At 41.7% G+C, this 19,105-nt stretch overlaps 1 protein-coding gene across 2 annotated transcripts in view; it reads left to right on the forward strand.

The window, feature by feature from the left end:
* mre11a (MRE11 homolog A, double strand break repair nuclease) overlaps positions 1-19,105 on the forward strand; it is a 62,182-nt gene that overhangs the window by 8,431 nt on the left and 34,646 nt on the right. For both annotated transcript variants that reach the window (XM_080197880.1, XM_080197881.1), the window contains 5 exons: positions 787-874; positions 11,315-11,456; positions 14,598-14,712; positions 15,472-15,657; positions 17,056-17,227. In XM_080197880.1, coding sequence (XP_080054006.1) covers positions 787-874; positions 11,315-11,456; positions 14,598-14,712; positions 15,472-15,657; positions 17,056-17,227 — 703 coding nt within the window. The remainder of the gene's footprint in view (positions 1-786; positions 875-11,314; positions 11,457-14,597; positions 14,713-15,471; positions 15,658-17,055; positions 17,228-19,105) is intronic.

Consider the following 19,105-nt stretch of genomic DNA (forward strand, 5'->3'; position numbering starts at 1 on the left):
TAAGATAATTGAACAACTTACGCTGGTTTCTTTGTCAGTTTATTTGAGATAATAAAGTATGTGGTGTCAAATACTGATGATTAGCTTTTGGGCTCAACATCCCAAATTCCTGATTGATATATAGGTATCGATATTGGATGAACTGTAGGATTTCCTGAGGAGTTCCTCAGCATAGTGCCCTAGGCCCAACCATCTTTAACTACCTCATCAATGAACTTCCTCGCAACATAAGGTCAGGGTGGGGTGTTTGCTGATGACTGCACAATATCCAGCACCATTCTTGACTCTTCAGATGCTGAAGCAGTTTATGTCCAAACACAGCAAGACCTGGACAATATCCAGGCTTGAGGTGACAAGTAACACACCACACAAGTGCCAGGTAATGACCATATCCAACAAGAGAGGATCTAAGCCACTGTCTGAGAGTTGTGTACAATCGTAGATTTATCTTGTCTCCATAAAGCAGCTTGTGTCCTTTGCAGATGTAAAATAGTAGCTACTGTAGGCCAATGTCCTTTGCTTTGCAAAAGTGTTCTGTTTGAATATGTATGTGTCCAGCTGATGAATTATAGATTAATTCTATATAATGAATTTTATATTCTATATGATGCATCTTCATAATGCAGTGATCAGTTAGAATAGTTTGTGACTTAGAGGGGAACCTGCAAGTGGTGTTCATAAGTATTTGGTGCCCTTGGCCTTCCAGGTGTCAGAGCTCACGGGTTGGCTTTTTCACCAAAGACTGAAATTTCTTTTACATGTAACTATTAGTCATCTTTTTTTCAGATTTCCCTGGGTGAATTATCAAGATGGAAATCTAAATGTTTCGATTCCTGTTTTCAGTATTCATGGTAATCATGATGACCCTACAGGGGTAAGATTGTTTCCAATTACTATAGAATATAATTGCACAGGAGGCAAGGTCTATCAACCCCATCCCCACCATTTGTTGAGCGATGATATAATGTTTGATTACATATTGGTCAGTTTACCTATGGTATTAAATTTGGTATGGACATGCCCTTTATTATTTGCAGAACCCCATTGTTCTAGTAAAAAAAAAGGGCGATGAACTAGTCCACTTCCACCAGCTGTGAACAACAGTTAGGAAGCATTTCAGTGAATCCTACTATGGTTACAAAACAGGAGATCATTCAGCCCACTAAATCCATGCTGGCTCTCTGCGAGAGCAAATGAACTCATTTCTTGACCTTCTCTGCATAACTCTACAATTTTTGCTTACTTTTTGGTGCTTATCCAATTCCCTTTGAAAGCCATCATTTAATCTGCGTAGTTAGTGCATTCTGGTTCAAAATCAGTTTGTGTAAAAAGATCGGCATTTGCTTTTTTGGGTGCTTGTTTTTACAGGCAGCTATATAGGAGGAAATTGCGAGGCATCTTGAAGGGAATTGCTTGATAGAGCAGACGCAGCACGGTTTCATTAAAGGGAAGTCGTGTCTGACAAATTTACTGGAGTTCTATGAGGATGTGTCTAGGGCAGTGGATAGAGGAGAGCCGGTGGATGTGGTCTTTCTGGATTTTCAGAAGGCGTTTGACAAAGTACCTCAAGAGGTTATTGCAGAAGGTCGGGGGACATGGAGTTGAGGGTAGGGTGTTAGTGTGGATAGAGGATTGGTTGTCAAATAGGAGGCAGAGAGTGGGGTCAACGGGTGCTATTCGGATTGGCGGATGGTGACTAGTGGAGTGCCCCAGGGGTCGGTGCTGGGGCCTCAGCTTTTTACCATTTATATAGATGATCTGGAGGAGGGAACCGAGTGTAGGGTGTCGAAATTTGCTGATGACACCAAGATTGGGGGAACGGCAAATTGTGCGAAGGGTGTGGAGAGTCTGCAGAAGGATCTAGATAGGCTGGGCGAATGGGCCAGGAAATGGCAAATGGAATTTAATGTTGGCAAGTGTGAGGTGGTCCACTTTGGTAGGAAGAATGGTAGAAAGGACTGTTACTTACGTGGCGAAAAACTGCAGCAGGCGACGGTGCAGAGGGACCTCGGGGTCCTTGTGCATGAGTCGCAAAAACCCAGCTTGCAGGTGCAGCAGGTGGTCAGGAAGGCGAATGGGATGCTGGCCTTCATAGCGAGGGGGATTGAATATAAAAGTAGGGAGGTCTTGCTGCAGCTGTATAGGGCATTGGTGAGGCCGCAGCTGGAGTACTGTGTGCAGTTTTGGGCGCCGCACCTGCGCAAAGATATTTTGGCCTTGGAGGGAGTGCAGAGGAGGTTTACTAGGCTGATGCCGGAGTTGAGGGGGTTGAGCTATGAGGAGAGGCTGAATAAACTAGGCTTGTACTCGTTAGAGTTTAGAAGAATGAGGGGAGATCTCATTGAGACGTATAAGATGATGAATGGGATGGATAGGATAGAGGTGGAGAGACTCTTCCCGCTCAAAAAAGACAGTAGGACTAGGGGGCACAGCCTCAAGATAAAGGGGGGAGCGGTTTAGAACGGAGTTGAGGAGGAACTTCTTCACTCAAAGGGTGGTGAATCTCTGGAATTCTCTGCCCGTTGAAGTGGTGGAGGCTGCCTCGCTAAATATTTTTAAGACGCGGGTTGATGGGTTTTTGATAAGAGAGGGGATTAAGGGTTATGGGGAGAGGGCGGGAAAGTGGAACTGAGCCACGACAGATCAGCCATGATCTTATTGAATGGCGGGGCAGGCTCGAAGGGCTAGATGGCCTACTCCTGCTCCTATTTCTTATGTTTTTATGTTCTTATATGGCTGGATAGGGGAGGCAAGCTTATGGGATAAGGTCGGTGGGGAAGTGGGAAAGTGTTATAGGTGGGATTGATGATGTCAACAGTGGGATAGAGGTACATGATAGGAGAGAACAGCCACAGTCAGAGGGGAAAGTGAGTGTGATAGGGTGGCCGGTCCAGGGTGTGAATCTGGTAGCTGAAGGTATCATTGGGTGTGGTTCATAGAGGGGGACAGGATAGGTGGCTCAGATAACAGGCAGGGTCATAGTGGATCTGGGGATGGAAATGGGTTTCAACTCTGAGGGGAGCATGTACAGGTGGATGGTTAGAGAGTCCCGTGTATGGAGAGAGATTCACGAGTGCTAGAAGGAAGAGGAATAGTAGGTCTAAATTGGTGGGTTACGGCAGGAGGGGAAAACTGGTGGAGCCGGTCTGAAAAGTTACCCACACCATTTTCTCACAGCTGTGCTGTGTGAATTCTCAAAATCGAAGGAGAATCTTTTTGGATGCATGGAATTCAAGGTCAACACAGACTGGCTTATTAAATGGATACTCTAATAATTATGAGGCAGCTGGATGTCAAAAATGCTGACTTGTGTCCTTCCCTCTGCTGAAGGCCGCAGTGCAGCAGATCTGTTTCTGACTCATGGCTTTCATAACATGGCGGTCCCAGCCAGGTGTGCAACTGCAACTGCTATCCATTCTATGGCGTATGGCATCTGCTGTAGCCAGACGCAGTAATGGAAGGGGTTAGATGCCTTCCAGGGGCGTAGCTGATTGAGGGCAGATGCTATGACTATGAAGGTCATGGGGATCATCATTAGATCTACCCATGAGCATTTATGGAGTACGAGCTGCCTTGTTGAGTGAGCAGAGGCTCTCCCAATGAGAGTTGACTAATTACTGCAAGCACTGTCAAAGGACACAGCTGTGGCAAAATTTCAGGACAGGCAAAATGTTTGCCAGCAGGGGTTTATAAGCCTGTAACTTTACTTGCACTGAAGTTGTAGGTCCCAAGGTGAAAACTGGCTGACTGCGAGCTGTGGAAGTGGCCTTTTCCTTTGGTGCACAATAAAGGATGTTGGTGAAAGGAAACTGGTGTTTTGCTGAATTAGTATGTTGGCAGCAAGGAGGAAAAAATACAATTTTTTTTCTATTTTTCCTTCTGGACAACCTCTGAAAGTCAAGAATTTCTCCAGTTTAAAAAAAAGCTATAATGCCTCTTTTTGAGAAACTCATGCCCTGTGACACCAGTGGGGAAGACTGGGCCCAATGCATTGAGAGCATGCAATACATCTTCTGTACTAATAACATTGAAGGAGACAAGAAGGTGATATTGTTAACATCATGCAGGGCCTCAGCTTTCAGTGTGATAAAAGTCTGACGTATCCAGATGACCCTGACTCAAAAACTTTTAATGAGCTAGTAGACCTGGTAAAAAACGACTACAACCCAAAGCCTAGTTAATTCTCTAGAGATATCACTTCAACGTGGTTGGGAGAACCTTGGGGAATCTGTCAGTGAATTCTTGGCTAGGTTGTGGAAGCTAGCTGAACTCCGGAAATTTGGACCATCTCTTAAAGAAATGTTGTGGGACAGATTGGTATGTGACATAAATGACCTAATCATTCCAAAAGAAGCTGCTTCAGAACGCAATTTAGACTTTAAAAAAGCCACTAAGATAGCTTTGTCACTTGATAACACAAAGACCTCCAGGCTCAAGATCTGCAAGGGGAATCAGACAGTGATTGTCTTCCAACTAGGGGGAGGTACCTCATGCAACCAGCCTTTAATGAACAGTGCTTGTGTCAATCCGGTATTAAAGGATGTAGGAACCATAATGTCATCAGACGTCAAGGAATGGCAGTGCTGACTCCAAGAATACTGAAAAACATACTCCAGAGAGATGTAGTTGCTAGTTGACTGATCACTGCAAGCACTGTCAAAGGACAGAGCCGTGGCAAAATTTCAGGACAGGCAAAATGTTTGCTGCCTGGGAAGAAAGCCGAGGGCGATACCTGAGCATACCGTGGAGATACCCCTCTTCCAGACATGGGCGTTACAACTGAATCATATTGTAACAAAGAAAGTCCCAATAATTGTAGAATTATGAATAAATGCCATTCCTTGAAGATGGACATGGGAGCCACAGTCTCCATTATCAGAAAACAGATCTACAAGTATCTCCAATCAGGCATCCAAGAAGTCCAGGCTAGCCACTTACACGTGGGAACCGTTACAAATAAATGGCACCCCAGTGACTTACGAAGACAGCAATCTGCCCATCTCCCTGCTCTTTGTTGTACGGGAACATGGTCCAAGCCTTATGGGGTGAGACTGGCTCCAGCAATTAAGCTCAACTGGTTGGAGATCTTTAGGCTAGGCATGGGGTAGCTGTAGATACACTGGAGTTTTTCAGGGGAGGCCTAGGGAAAATAAAAGGAGCCAAGGCCAAGATCAATGCTGACCCCAATGCTATACCTTTGTATTTCAGAGCCAGACCAGTTCCTTACTCCATGCTGGAGGAGGTGGAAACTGAATTGAACTTGAAAGCTTGGGTATTAGCAATTTGCAGAATGGGCTGCGCCTGTAGTTCCTGTTCTTAAGCCTAACAAATCAGCTCATCTTTGTAGGAACTATAAACTGACAGCTATTCGAGTCTCCAAACTGGAAAAGTGCCCAATATCCCGGAATGAAGATCTGTATGCCATGTTAACAGGTGTCAGATTGGACTCAAACCATGCCTATCTCCAGCTTGAATTGGACGAGTCCTCCTGGAAATATGTGACAGTCATAAGGATGAGTTTACCTGTTTGCCTTCAGGGTCTCATCAGCGTGTGCCAAAGTGTTATGACAATCATCCTTTGTGGAGACACTGGTGATCTTTCAGGAATCACTGGAGGCAGGGATGGTCCCAGAGGACTGGAAAGTAACTAATGTAACACCGCTGTTTAAGCAGGGAAATTTATAGGCTGGTTAGCCTGACTTCGGTCATTGGCAAGATTTTAGAGTCCATTATTAAAGATGAAATTGTGGAGTACTTGGAATTGACAAAGGACTGAGTCAGTATGGCTTCGTTAAGGGGAGATCATGTCTGACAAATCTGTTAGAGTTCTTTGAGGAGGTAATAAGGAAGTTTGATAAAGGAGAACCAGTGGACATGATTTATTTAGATTTCCAGAAGGCCTTTGACAAGTTGCTGCATAGGAGATGGTTAAATAAGTTAAGAGCTCATGGTGTTAAGGGGGAGATCCTGCACAGATAGAGGATTGGCTGACTGGCAGAAGGCAGAGAGTGAGGATGTAGGGGTCTTTTTCAGGATGGCAGCTGGTGACTAATGGTGTGCCTCAGGGATCAGTGCTGGGACCACGATTCTCACAATGTACATTAACAAATTGGAGGAAGGAGCTGAAGGCAATGTTGCTATGTTTGCAGGTGATGCAAATTTATGTAGAGGGACAGCTAATATTGAGGAAGCAGGGGGCTGCAGAAGGACTTTGACAGGTAAGGAGAGTGGCAAAAATGTGGCAGATGGAATACAATATGGCAAAGTGAGAGGTTATGCACTTTGGAAGGAGGAATGGAGGCATAGACTATTTTCTAAATGGGGAAATGCTTAGAAAATCAGAAACATGAAGGGAATTGGGAGTACTTGTTCAAGATTCTCTTAAAGTTAACGTGCAAGTTCAACAGTTAAGAAGGCAAATGCATTGTTAGCATTCATATCGAGAGGGCTATAATACAAGAGGGATGTACTTCTGAGGCTGTGGAAGGCTCTAGTTAGACCCCATTTGGAGTATTGTAAGCAGCTTTGGGCCCCATATCTAAGGAAGGATGTGCTGGCCTTGGAAAGGGATCAGAGGAGGTTCACAAGAGTCATCCCTGGAATGAAGAGCTTGTCGTACGAACGGTTGAGGACCCTGTATTCATTGAAGTTTAGAAGGATGAAGGGGGATCTTACTAAAACTTATAGGGTACAGCAAGGCCTGGATAGTGTGGACATGGAGAGGATGTTTCCACTAGTAGGAAAAACTAGAACCAGAGGACACAACCTCAGGCTAAAGGAATGATCCTTTAAAAGAGAGGAGGAGGAATTTCTTCAGCCAGAGAGTGGTGAATCTGTGGAATTCTTTGCCACAGAAAGCTGTGGAGGCCAGGTCATTGAGTGTCTTTAAGACAAAGATAGATAGGTTCTTGATTAATAAGGGGATCATGGGTTATGGGGAAAAGGCAGGAAAATAGGGATGAGAGAAATATTGGCCATGATAGAATGGCGGAGCAGAGTCGATGGGCCGAGTGGCCTAATTCTGCTTCTATGTCTTGTGGTCTTTAGGGCCAACCCAGGATAGCAGTATAGTTGGATGACTTCTTGATCACGGGGGCTTTAGAACAGGTACACCTGGCCAACCGAAAGAAGTTTTGAGGTGATTCTCCAGTGTGGGAAGCAATGCAGGCAGAGACTTTTTCTAGGGTCAGACGTTAGTTACTGTTGCTCAACTTACTTTTCAACTTAACAAAATACTTGTTTTTGCAGTGTTATCACATTGCTGGAAAGAAGGGTTGGAGAAGCTCATTGTGTGTGCCTCCAGAACCCTTTCAGATGTAGAGCGAAGATATTCTCAAATTGAGAAGGAAGGCTGGTGGTCGTATTCGGTGTGGAGAAGTTCCATCAATATATCTATGGTCTATGGTTTTTTTATAGTTAACTGGGTCTTTTCAAAGAGGACAAAGCAACTCCCCTCATTGCCTCTGCTTGGATACAGCACTGAATACTGTACTGGGACCCAGATAGCCAATGCAGACACATGAGCTGCATCCTGCTGCCCACAAGCCTGGCTCCTTTACCAGCAGTTGAAGACGTTGCGATGATCCTGAACCTTTTGGAGACCTTGCCAGTATCAACAAGGCAGATTAAATCCTAGACCCAACTTTAATCAAAATTAGGGCGATGATTTTACACAGTGGACTCCAAGGACAGTGCTCCGAAGAAATAAAAGCCTGCCTCATTAAAAAACTGAACTTAGTATTGAGGACAGGATAATTCTTTGGGAGCCTGGATGACATACAATATTAATGGAACTATATAATGTCCACCTGGGAGTATCAAAAATGAAGATTCTGGCCAAAAGTTATGTCTGGTGGCTTGGTTTTGATTCCAGCATCACAGAGTTGTTAAAACAATGTGACCTGGTGGGAAAGTCAAGAACTCCCACTCTCAGCTTCCTACATATATGGGAGTGTCCTGACAGGCTATATCGACTTTGCAGGTCCCTTTAGTGCACTGCATTGGCTCCATGACTACTCGGGCTATGATCAAGAAATTGCAGCAAAGCTTCAGCAGACATTGAATACTGGAGGTCCTGGTTTCCTATAATGGTACAGCCTTTACTAGCAGTGATCTCTAGAACCTTGTTTTCTTTAATGGTATCTAACACACCTGAACTGCACTTTTCTGCCAGTCCAGACTGGTGACATGGACAGTTCAAACATTTAAAAATGTTCTGAAGAAACAATCGGCACATCCATGGAGACTAAACTCATGCTTTTTGTTCAATTACACCACAATGTTCAATTACTGTACACCACAACAGGTGTTGCTCCCATAGAGCTGTTGATAGGATGATGACTTCATATCAGATTGAGTCTATTATTCCCAAACTGGCCAGGGAAGGTGGAGTCCCAACAGAAATATCAAAGAAGAAACTTTTGATTTGCCTTGGATAGAAAGATCTTTTGCAACAGGTAATCTGGTTCATGTCAGGAACTTGGGGATGGTCCCAGATGGGTCTGTGGGATCATAATGGAGAGGGCAAGATTGGTATCTTACAAAGGCAAAACTCTAAAGAAACAGTTAGACCACCTTAGGACCAGGGAGTCCTTGCCTGAGCTATCCCTGCCACTGGCCATGGAAAAAGCTGCTGTCAGTGCCAGTCCTCAGCTTGACATTGATTCTGTGTTGGCTCCTCCAGATTGCAAAGATATGGACTCAGAGATGGAAGCTGAAGAATTGGCCTCTGGGCTGAAGCAGGACCTGAGGAGAATCCTGTGATGCTCCCTCTGAGAAAGAAGGTCATCTGTTTGGTTTACACCACCTAACCTAGCACCACCTACAACGGACCTCCATCCAAATGACAGAACTGATATCCTTGTGGATGGAGGTGCTGGGTGAGACACGGTTTTAAAAGGGGAGGGATGTTGTGATGACCATAAAATCCACAAGAGATCATTAATGGATCTACCCCTGGGCTTCATGGAGTACGACTTGCACTATTGAGCAAGTGGAGGTTCACTCAATGGGAAAGAGCCAGTGGGGATTCTTAAGCCTGTTATTTTACCCGGAATGGAGTTGTAGGTGGAGACTACCTGCTGTAAGCTGTGGGAGCGCAATAATAGGTATTGCTGACAGGAAATTGAGGTTTGGCTGAATTACTACAGTAACCAACTCGTGACTCCCAAACTCCATCCTGATGGTTGAATGCTCATGGCTGACGAGGCTCCATGCAGCAAGTTTTCTAATCAGCAGACAAAGTGGTCTGTCTCGAGTTTTGAGAGTAAAGGAGGCAAACAGAAAAGTGTCTGCACGAGACTTCTTGCACATGTTCTTGTAATCCTGGTCAAAGAGCAAAGTCTCCACACACATTCGTATAAGGATAGGAAGAATATCTGTCTCTGGTCCTCCAGGATATCCTTAGTCTGGAAATGGTAGGGTGGGAATGCTATATCTGGAAAGAGGCCAGGTGAAAGGCTTAGCACTGACTTGCTAGCTTGAATTTGGTTATGAGACATGTTCACGAAATGTATCACTTCATTCATAGAGCCACTGATGTGTTGATGATGCAAGCTGCAGGCAGCTTGCTTTCGTATCCATGTATCTCCTGCTTTTTGTATTCTGTCTAGCACAGAGCACCAATTAGTATTCTTGAGATCATTATCTTTTTGAAGTCCTACTTTTCAACTTACTTCCTAACTCCCTATATTCTGCTTTTAGGATCTCATCCTTTTTTTAACTTACGTCATCTGTACCAATGTGTATCAAGACGACTGGCTGTTAGCCCTCTCTGGCCAGCATGTCCTGCAACCTTTCTTGGACATCCTTGACCCAGCACGAGGGAGGCAACATATCAACCTGGGTCTCGTTCGCAGCCACAGAAACACCTATCTATTCCTATCTTGCAGTTAAATCCCCTGTAATTGTTGCATTCCCACACTTCTTATTTCTCCCCTGTGCAGCAGAGCCAATCATGGTGCAGCTAATTTGGCTGTTGCTGATTTTCCCTGAGAGGCCATTCCCCTGAACAATATCCAAAGCTGTATATCTGTTCTTGCAGGGGAATAGCCATAGGAGATTCCTGCACTGCCTGCCTAGACCCCTTGCCCTGTCTGTTGTCACCCATTTTCTCTCTCTGCCTGTGGAGTCTTAGCCTGCGATGTAACCACCTCGCTATACAAAGCATCCATGATACCCTCTGCCTTACAGATGCTCCACAGTGTCCCCAGGCGCTCTTCAGACCTGAAACCTAGGCTTCCAGTAGCTGCAATTGGAGACACTTCCTACATACGTTTTGGTCCCGGGAACTGAAAATGTTCCTGGCTTCCCATATAGAACAAGAGGAGCACACCACAGCTTTGCACTCTCCCGCCATCACTTATCCCCTTTATATTAAACCTTTGGAAGAGGCTTAGTATCAAATAAGATCAATTACTCTAGAACCCTTCTTCCTTGGTTCCCTTTTATTACAGAATGTTGCCCTTACAAACTATAAAACACAAAAAGACCTTACAAGCTATAAGCGATAAAAGTAGTAAATACTTACCCTACTTTACCCAGTACTCACCAGTCAACTCTCTCCCTTGTAGCCTCTACTGTTGCAGTAGGGTAAGACCACTCTAAAGATTTAAGAAATTTGAAAGCAAAGAGGGAAAAACAAAGCGACAGCATAGTGGGTTAGCACTGCTGCCTCACAGCGCCTGGGACCCGGGTTCGATTCCTGGCTTGGGTCACTCTGTGTGGATTCTGCATTTCCTTACTCGTTCTGTGTGGGTTTCCTCCAGGTGCTCTGGTTTCCTCCCACAGTTTGAAAGGCATGCTGGTTAGGTGCATTGACCATGCTAAATTCTCCCTTGGTGCCGGAATGTGGCGACTAGGGGAATTTTACAGTGAGTTCATTGAAGTGTTAATGTAAGCCTATTTGTGACAATAACTTTAAACTGTACTGAATTTCCACTGGTATTCCAAATTCCCAATACTCTCACTCATTCTGACTGTGTCTCACTCAGAACATGCTCTCTCCCACTGCTTGTGTGCAAAACTCACTGAATGAGGACTGGTGTTAATTGTATGTCATGTTTCTTGCACATATTTTCAGGCCTTATCCATTTTTCCCATCTCTTTAACGGTGTCAAATAATCCCATAATAAATGCCATTATGACACAATGAAATTTTAGCCTGACTAGCTTTACCTGATACATAAAAGAACCACATAAATTCGTGAAAGGGGTTGTTGAGCCCTCGGATTTTTTGTTTTTAGGGATTTGATTCTGTGTCTGTATTACATTTTAATTTTACTGAAACTTTTTTTCCATTTCAATACTGTTTTAGGCAGATGCACTGTGTGCCTTGGATCTTTTGAGCTGTGCTGGATTAGTAAACCATTTTGGCCGGTCAATGTCTGTTGAGAAGATTGACATTAGCCCTGTGTTGATGCAGAAAGGAAATACTAAGCTGGCACTCTATGGGTTAGGTGAGATTCTCGAGCTTGGTAAAAACAAAAACCTGTTTGACTTGAAGTATATTGGCATTACTGCAGTTTATTATGAGCCACAAGTTTTCTCGTGTCTAATTAAGAAAGAAAGAGCTGCATTTTTTTTGCATTGTCTGAAATCCCAAGATGCTCTCTGAGTTAAAAATGTATTCACTGCAGAAATTGACCGGTAAAGCTGTTGTGATGTGCTTATTGAGATGAACAATGGCTCAGATGTTAGAAAGTCCGTGTCAGGTGCCTCTGGTGCAGTCAATTTTTCTGTTCCCTGCACACCGACTCTCGTACTATTGCCAAGTTGCTGGAGTCAATAATCAAAGAGGAAATAGCTAATCATTTAGGAAAGCTGAATATAATCAAACCTGGTCAACATGGTTTATGAAAGGTAAATCATGTTTGACAATTTTTCTCAAAATCTTTGAGGATGTAACAGGGAGAGTAGGTAAAGGAGAACCTGTACGTATATTGTATTTAGATTTGCAAATGGCATTTGACAAGGTGATGCGTAAGAGGCTGGTGCATAAAAGTAAAGGCCCATGGAATTGGAGGAAGTGTGTTAGCATAAATTGGAAACTGGCTGTCAGAGAGAAAACGAGTAAATGAGTCATTTTTCAGAATAGAAAGATTATCTGTTTGTTTTTATTGATTATTGTCACAAGTAAGTTTACATTAACACTGCAATGAAGTTACGGTGGAAATTCCCTAGTTGCCACACCCCAGTTCAAATATGCTGAGGGACAACTTAGCATGGCCAGTGCACCTAACCTTCATGTCTTTTGGACTATGGGAGGAAACTGGAACATCTGGAGTCTACCCTTGCCTCCCACACTCTGTTCTTACTTTAGGGTCTGGAGTCTGTCCTTCAGTTGCTCTACTTAGGGCTCCTGTTCTGAGCTCACATTGAATGCCATCTAGTGGCAGAGATTGGACAGTGTGGGTAGTCCTGAGACTTCAGCTGCAAATTACGCTGACCAACTTTTGCCACAAGATGGAGCTTCATCAATTCTAAAAGTACCATGGATGAGTTCTATTATATCCCGGTATCTATTTCAGTTTGCAAGTTATTTCAGCTTGGTGCACAATGGTGTACATATTTTCAACTTGTATTTTTTTTTGAGTGAGAAATGGCCCAAGGAATCTAACCCTGGCTTTAGCATTGATTCCTAAGATTCACTTTAAATCATTGCACTTAAGTTGGGATTTTCAGGAACACAACCACAACTTTAAGTGAGGGCTCCCTATTTTCCTCACAAATTTGTTGGAACACAATCGCTTCAATGATTTGAAGTAAAAGACTGCTACCAACTTATTTGGGCATTTAAGGATGACCGTCATCCTGAGGAATAATTTTGTTCAGTAAACCTGGAGCTGATTTGCTTCTATTAGAGTTGGAGGCAAGAAATGAAGCTGTACTACTTTTTGCCACCATGGTCATTAAACTTTTAATTTTACTCCTTTATCTGTAAACCACTTTTGATTGAGAGGTAATAGTGTGCTAGCTTTGCCAATGCCACTTTTTCCAGACTGTGACTCCAGATTTCCCTCCCTCTTCACTGACTACCTTTTGTGACCCACTTCACTTTACCAGCATGCCTGAGATTGGAAACTCAGTGGTGTAAGTAATGAAAACACTCTGCTCAATGTGGTGGCTAATCTCTTGAAATATTCTGTGCTATTATTAAAAATTATTTTAACTGACAACTTTAGATCAACATTTTGGCTTGAAAAATGCGGTTGCTAGCTTTTATTCCCCCCAGTTTGAGTGACTCATTGCAAGGGGCAGAAAACATTGTTGCGAGTTGTTTATAGGTCACCAAACTAATGCTAATGTGAGGCATGGTATAAATTAGGTCATTAGAGATGCATGTAAGAGTAATAATGGGCAACTTCAATTTACACTCAGAACAGATTAACTGAATTAGCACTTAATGCTGTTGAAGAGGAATTCCTGGAGCGTGTATGAGATAGATTGCTGGAACATTTCATTGAGGAGCCAACCAGGAATCAGGCTAGAAAAGACTAATTAATGACCTTGCTATAAAGGAGCCTTTAGGAAATCGTGACCCTAATATGATAGAATTATGCATTAAGTTTGAACAAGGTACAGTTTATTCTGAACCTAGATCTTAAATCTGAAGAAAATAAATTGTGAGGGTATGAGGAAAATTGGCTATGGCAGATTGGGATTTGATGTTAGATAGGCAATGGTTAACATTTAAAGAAATATTATATTGTCTACAACATATACATTCCTTTAAGACACAGACACCCAAAGGGAAAGGTAAATCAATTGTGACTAACAAAATAAGTTAAAGATTGCATTAGATTCAAGGAAATGACTTACAAGGATGCCAGAAAAAGTGTTCAGCCTGAGGATTGGAAGCAATTTAGAACCCAGCAAAGGAGGACCAAGAAACTGGTTGAGAAAGGGAAAAAGAGAATACAAAAGAAAACTAGCGAGAAACGTAAAAGGCAGACTGCAAAAGCTTCTTTAGATATATGAACAAGAAGAGATTAGCCAGACAAATGTCAGCCTTTTGTTGCGGGAAATTACCACTTCGGAGTCAGACTGGGGGGTGCAACAATACAATTTTATTTAACGAAGATTCATGGAGAAAAGGCGCTGGCACTCCGCAGTACTGGGCAACTACTTTCTGTCAACAATACAGTCGGAGCGGTTTATTGTTATACCTTTCAGACAATGGATAGTTGGAACATTAGCCATTTAACACATTGTTGTAGTTGAGTAGGGTCGATAGTTTAACATATCTTTACAGCCAGACATATACAGACATTGGTTTCAATGTATGCAAGATAAAAAGCTTCAGCAATATATAATTAGTAATATTCATATGCATAAGCATGAGTTATGAATTGTCTATAATATCAAAATTTAACATACTGAAATTTAGGAAAAAAAGGACAAAAACTACAAGATATTGGTTTAGACTTGCTTCTAAGACTTATTTAGTGCAACATTTTGAGTTAAGTACAAGTAATGTAAGTCTTGCAGTATAGTTCAGGGTTTTAAGAATTGTCCTTTCTGAAGGAAACTTGTCTTATTCAACTTGAATTCCTTTTGGAACTTTGGTAAAATGTTGTGTGTGTTCTATTAATCCATAGGAGCCATCCCAGATGAGCGTCTCTACCGAATGTTTGTAAATAAACAAGTTACTATGCTCAGGCCAAAGGAAGAAGAAGATAGCTGGTTTAATATATTTGTCATTCATCAAAACAGGTAAGAAACCAATTAATTAATTAATGATCTGGTGGATAATAATATTGTCAAGCAATTTTAACCGGGGGAGGAAAAAAAATTAACAAAATTAATTTCACTCCTTGGATTATTTGATCCCTGTACTAAGTTACAAAGCATAGCACAATATTTCAAATATTTTTGGATCATTCTGTTCCTTCGGGTAGAAGTTGTTCAGGTGATTTCTCATGGGTGAAGGGAAAGAAAAAGTATGCCAAATGTTCTCAAAGAGAAAGCAAGAACAATTAATTTGCATGTCCTGCCCTTGTTACTTCTCTGTTTTGATGGGATTTGGAATGTGAAGGTTCCTGAATTGTTAAAAATAATATAAGGAAACTGTCTTCAAAATTAAATTAATTGTGAAACTGACAGTTGTCCTGCCGTGACTTCTTTTTGAAATCAAACAACTGAAAGAAAGAATGGGTAGGATTTTCTGGCCCTGACACCGGTGGATATTGTCACAGGTGAGATGGGATGGTGTGGAGAGCCGTTTTCCTGCCCTGCGTGTGATGATACCTGCTGGTGTTGGGGCTGGAAAATCCCAGTCAATGAGACAGCCATCTCTTCCTTTATCGGAAGAAAATAGAAAGCTGCAGAAGTGTTTAATTTTTGTGTCAGTTACGGTTCAAAAGAAGTAAAATAACATTTTTGATCTTTGAGATGGAGTTGTGCCTGAAATCACAAATTACAAATGAATATCACCTAGTTAAGCATTTATACAATTTGTCGTTTCTCAAACAGGAGCAAACATGGAGCTACCAATTACATTCCTGAACAGTTTTTGGATGACTTCCTTGACCTTGTCATTTGGGGACATGAACATGAGTGTAAAATAGCTCCCACGAGAAATGAACAGCAGCTCTTCTATGTTTCACAGCCTGGAAGCAGTGTCGTCACTTCTCTTTCTCCAGGTGAAGCTGTCAAAAAGTATGTGCCTTTTTTTAAAAAAAACCTTACTCTGCTCTACCTTTTCTGACACAGATGAAGAGTTAGTTGAAAGACATTTCCTATTGTTAGCAATACATTAAAAAAATGATTTTGAAAAGCAGCATTTATGTTCCATAACTAATTGCCTGAGGATGAGTTGTTGATGGCTTTACTGAATCATACAACCCCAGGGTGTTCCCATGGTGTTGTTACATGACGAATTCCAGGATGTTAATCCAGCAATAATGAAGGAATGATGACGTACATCTGAATGAGATTGCTATGATGTGGCTTGGGACCTTGGAGGTGATAATGTCCTTAAGATCTGATTAACTCTTGCGCTGCTAACTTAATGTTTTGAGTTAAGATTTCACAGTGTTAACTTAGTCTAACATAGAAGTTTCTTGACACATTTATATGTAGCAGAGCCAATAAATTGCCTATCTGCACATATATGTAATCATAGAATCCAACAGTGCAGAGGGAGGCCATTCAGCCTTTCAAGTCTGCACTGACTAAAATCTCACCCAGGCTCTATCCCTATAACCCCATGCATTTACCCTAGGTAGTGCCCCTAACAATATGGGACAATTTAGCATGGCCAATCCACCTAACCCCCACATCTTTGGATTGTGGGAGGCACCCGGAAGAAACCCACGCAGACTCCACCCAAGTCAGAAATTGAACCCGGATCCCTGACGCTGTGAGGCAGCAGTGCTAACTACTGTGCTGCAATGCTGCCCTACGTAATGGGCCACTTTACATACTGGACCAGTTTGTTTTTCAACTTACATTTTGAAAATCTGTTTGCGAGAGGTATGGCAGATGCACGTTGATTTATTGATTGCCATTTATTCATTGGTAGATGAAAAAATAGGACTCCAAAAGCAAAGTCACATCTAGCATACTGCTGATGTGACACCTAACCTTAGTGTCACTAAGTAAAAAAGAACTACCCATGGTTTTTATTCCTTGTCACTGTTCCATTGATCCTGTTATATTCTTGGATCTGTCCATTGTTTGCAGTATTTGTCTGGTCACTGAAAATTATTCAATTTTGAGCATATTCCTCTTTGAGCACCTGATTATCTAGAACTAAAAAGAAAAGTAGAATTAACTCCTAGTATAGAGTTTCACACACTAGGAGTATATATCTGCCATTTGGATGCAAAGGTCAATGTGCTAATCCTGTCCGATGCATTGACTTCTTAACTGAATTGCTGCTATGCTTTCAAGCAACATAGATTTGTAAAATTCACTTCAATATCTACAGCAAAGTTCTTCAAAGCATTGAGTCAGAATCACTTGATATTGACATGGAATGATCCATGGCACTCATCAATCTTTCTGAACAGTTTAATACTGATATTTATGAAGTTTTATTGCCCTTGATTATAGGCACGTTGGGTTGTTGCGAATCAAAGGGAAGAAAATGAACATGCGGAAGATTCCTTTGAAAACAATTCGCCAGTTTTTTATTGAGGATGTTGTTCTTGCAGATCACTCCGATATATTTAATCCAGATCATCCCAAAGTAATGCAGAAAATAGAGGCTTTTTGTGTCGAGAAGGTAAGCCAGTAGAATGCAATAAGTCATTTCCTGATCTAAGTTATACTGCAGAAGACAATGCTGAGCTTATTCTAAAAACTTCTCCACTGAGAGCACAAATTGCAGTGAGTGCCCTTTGTGTCACAGAACCTTTACAATGAAGAAGGAGATCATTTGGCCCATTGAGCTTGCACTACCTCTCTGAAAGAGCATTCAACTAACCTCACTCCCCTGCCCTATCCCTACATATTCTTTTTGGATAACAATCCAATTCCCTTTTGAATACCTTGATCAATTCTAACTTCTAGCCCTCTCAGGAAGTTTGTTCCTCATCACAGTTGAAACTTTTCCAAACTTTGTATCATCTGCAGGTTTTAAAATCATGTCCTGAACATAACAGTCCAGATAATTTAATATATATCAGCAGGTGCAAGGGTCCCAACACTGCTCCCTAACAGCTATTTATCGCTACTCTCTGTTTTCTGTCTTTCATCCAATTTCTTATTTAAAAACCTATTTTCCCTTTTATTCCATGAGCTGGAATTTTACACTCAAGCCTATTATCAAATACCTTTTGTAAATTCATATGAGTCAAATCAATAGCATTGTCCTTATCAACCTTCTCTCATACCTCTTCAAAAAACTCCAAGTTAGTTAAACATAATTTTCCTTTAATGAATCCATGCTGACTTTCCTTAATTATCCAACAGTCTTATATGACTATTGATTTTGTCCCAAACTCCATTTTCCAGAAGTTTTCCTACCATAAAGTCAAACAGATTGGTTTGTAGCTGCTGGTTTTATTCTTGGACCCCTTTTTGAACGAGGGTGTAACATTCACAATTTTCCAGTTCTCTGGCACAATCCCTTTGTCAAGTGAAAACTGGAAGATTATCACTAGTGCCTCTGCAATTTACAAGCACTCATCTCAATACCCTTGGATGCATCCCATCCTGCCCTGGTACCTATTTCAAGTAAAGATAGCATTTCTAACACCTCCTCCTTCTCAATTGTAAACTCTTTGAGTATACTCTTACCACCTCCTACCTTGGCCTGAGTAGTGTTAATGCCTTATTAATTACATTGTTACGGTCTAATGACATTTTTAAACAGGTAATGGGTATTTATACAATGAGTAGTGTTGACTGTGAATTAAGTCAATAAATTGGTCCAGCAAATAAAGTGGCTGTGTCTTAGACTTACATTAAAGTGGCTGTACTTACTGGAGTGGATCCAGTTAATGCTTTGGACTGCTGCTGCATACTCCTGATTTCTAAACTGGTCTAGTTTCCTGCCTAACTTGGTAGAATATGATGCCTGCCATCAGAAAATCACCAAATACATGAGTTTTCCAGCCCAGATTATAGCAGCTGAAGGATTTAGTGTTGATCGGTTTAATTTTTCTATTTGCAATACTCCATAAAGGTGATTCAGTTCTTAATGCTTTTGAATTTTTCTCTGCCAAAAATATCCTGTCAGCAATAGCTTCTGTCTGGCTAAGGATACTGTAATTAATAATTCTTATTTTCTCTCAGATCATTCTCTCATCTTTCAATAAAATAATTGTGCTTCAGTGACTTGTCTAAGTGATCTATGGAGCCCAAAGTATTTGCCCATAATGAAAGTGGATTCCTTACTTTCATTGATTAGTAGCCATTCCATTTTAATGATTGCTCTATCAAGAGACAAAATTGGTTGATCTGTCAAAGTCTCTAAACTGATTTTGTAAGGGGAGGAAAGAAACACATCCAACAGGTCCTATTAATCTTTAAAAGAAAGATACAAGAGAATGAGCAATGGATGTTTTAGGGATACAGCAAACCTTAGGACAGTTTCATTTCAACAATATGGATGGAATCTTACGAGAATTTGGCAGTTCTGGTTAGAAAATTGATATGG

Source organism: Carcharhinus amblyrhynchos, chromosome 10, assembly GCF_965287045.1.
Source record: "Carcharhinus amblyrhynchos chromosome 10, sCarAmb.v2.hapA, whole genome shotgun sequence".
In the NCBI taxonomy this organism is placed as follows: domain Eukaryota; kingdom Metazoa; phylum Chordata; class Chondrichthyes; order Carcharhiniformes; family Carcharhinidae; genus Carcharhinus; species Carcharhinus amblyrhynchos.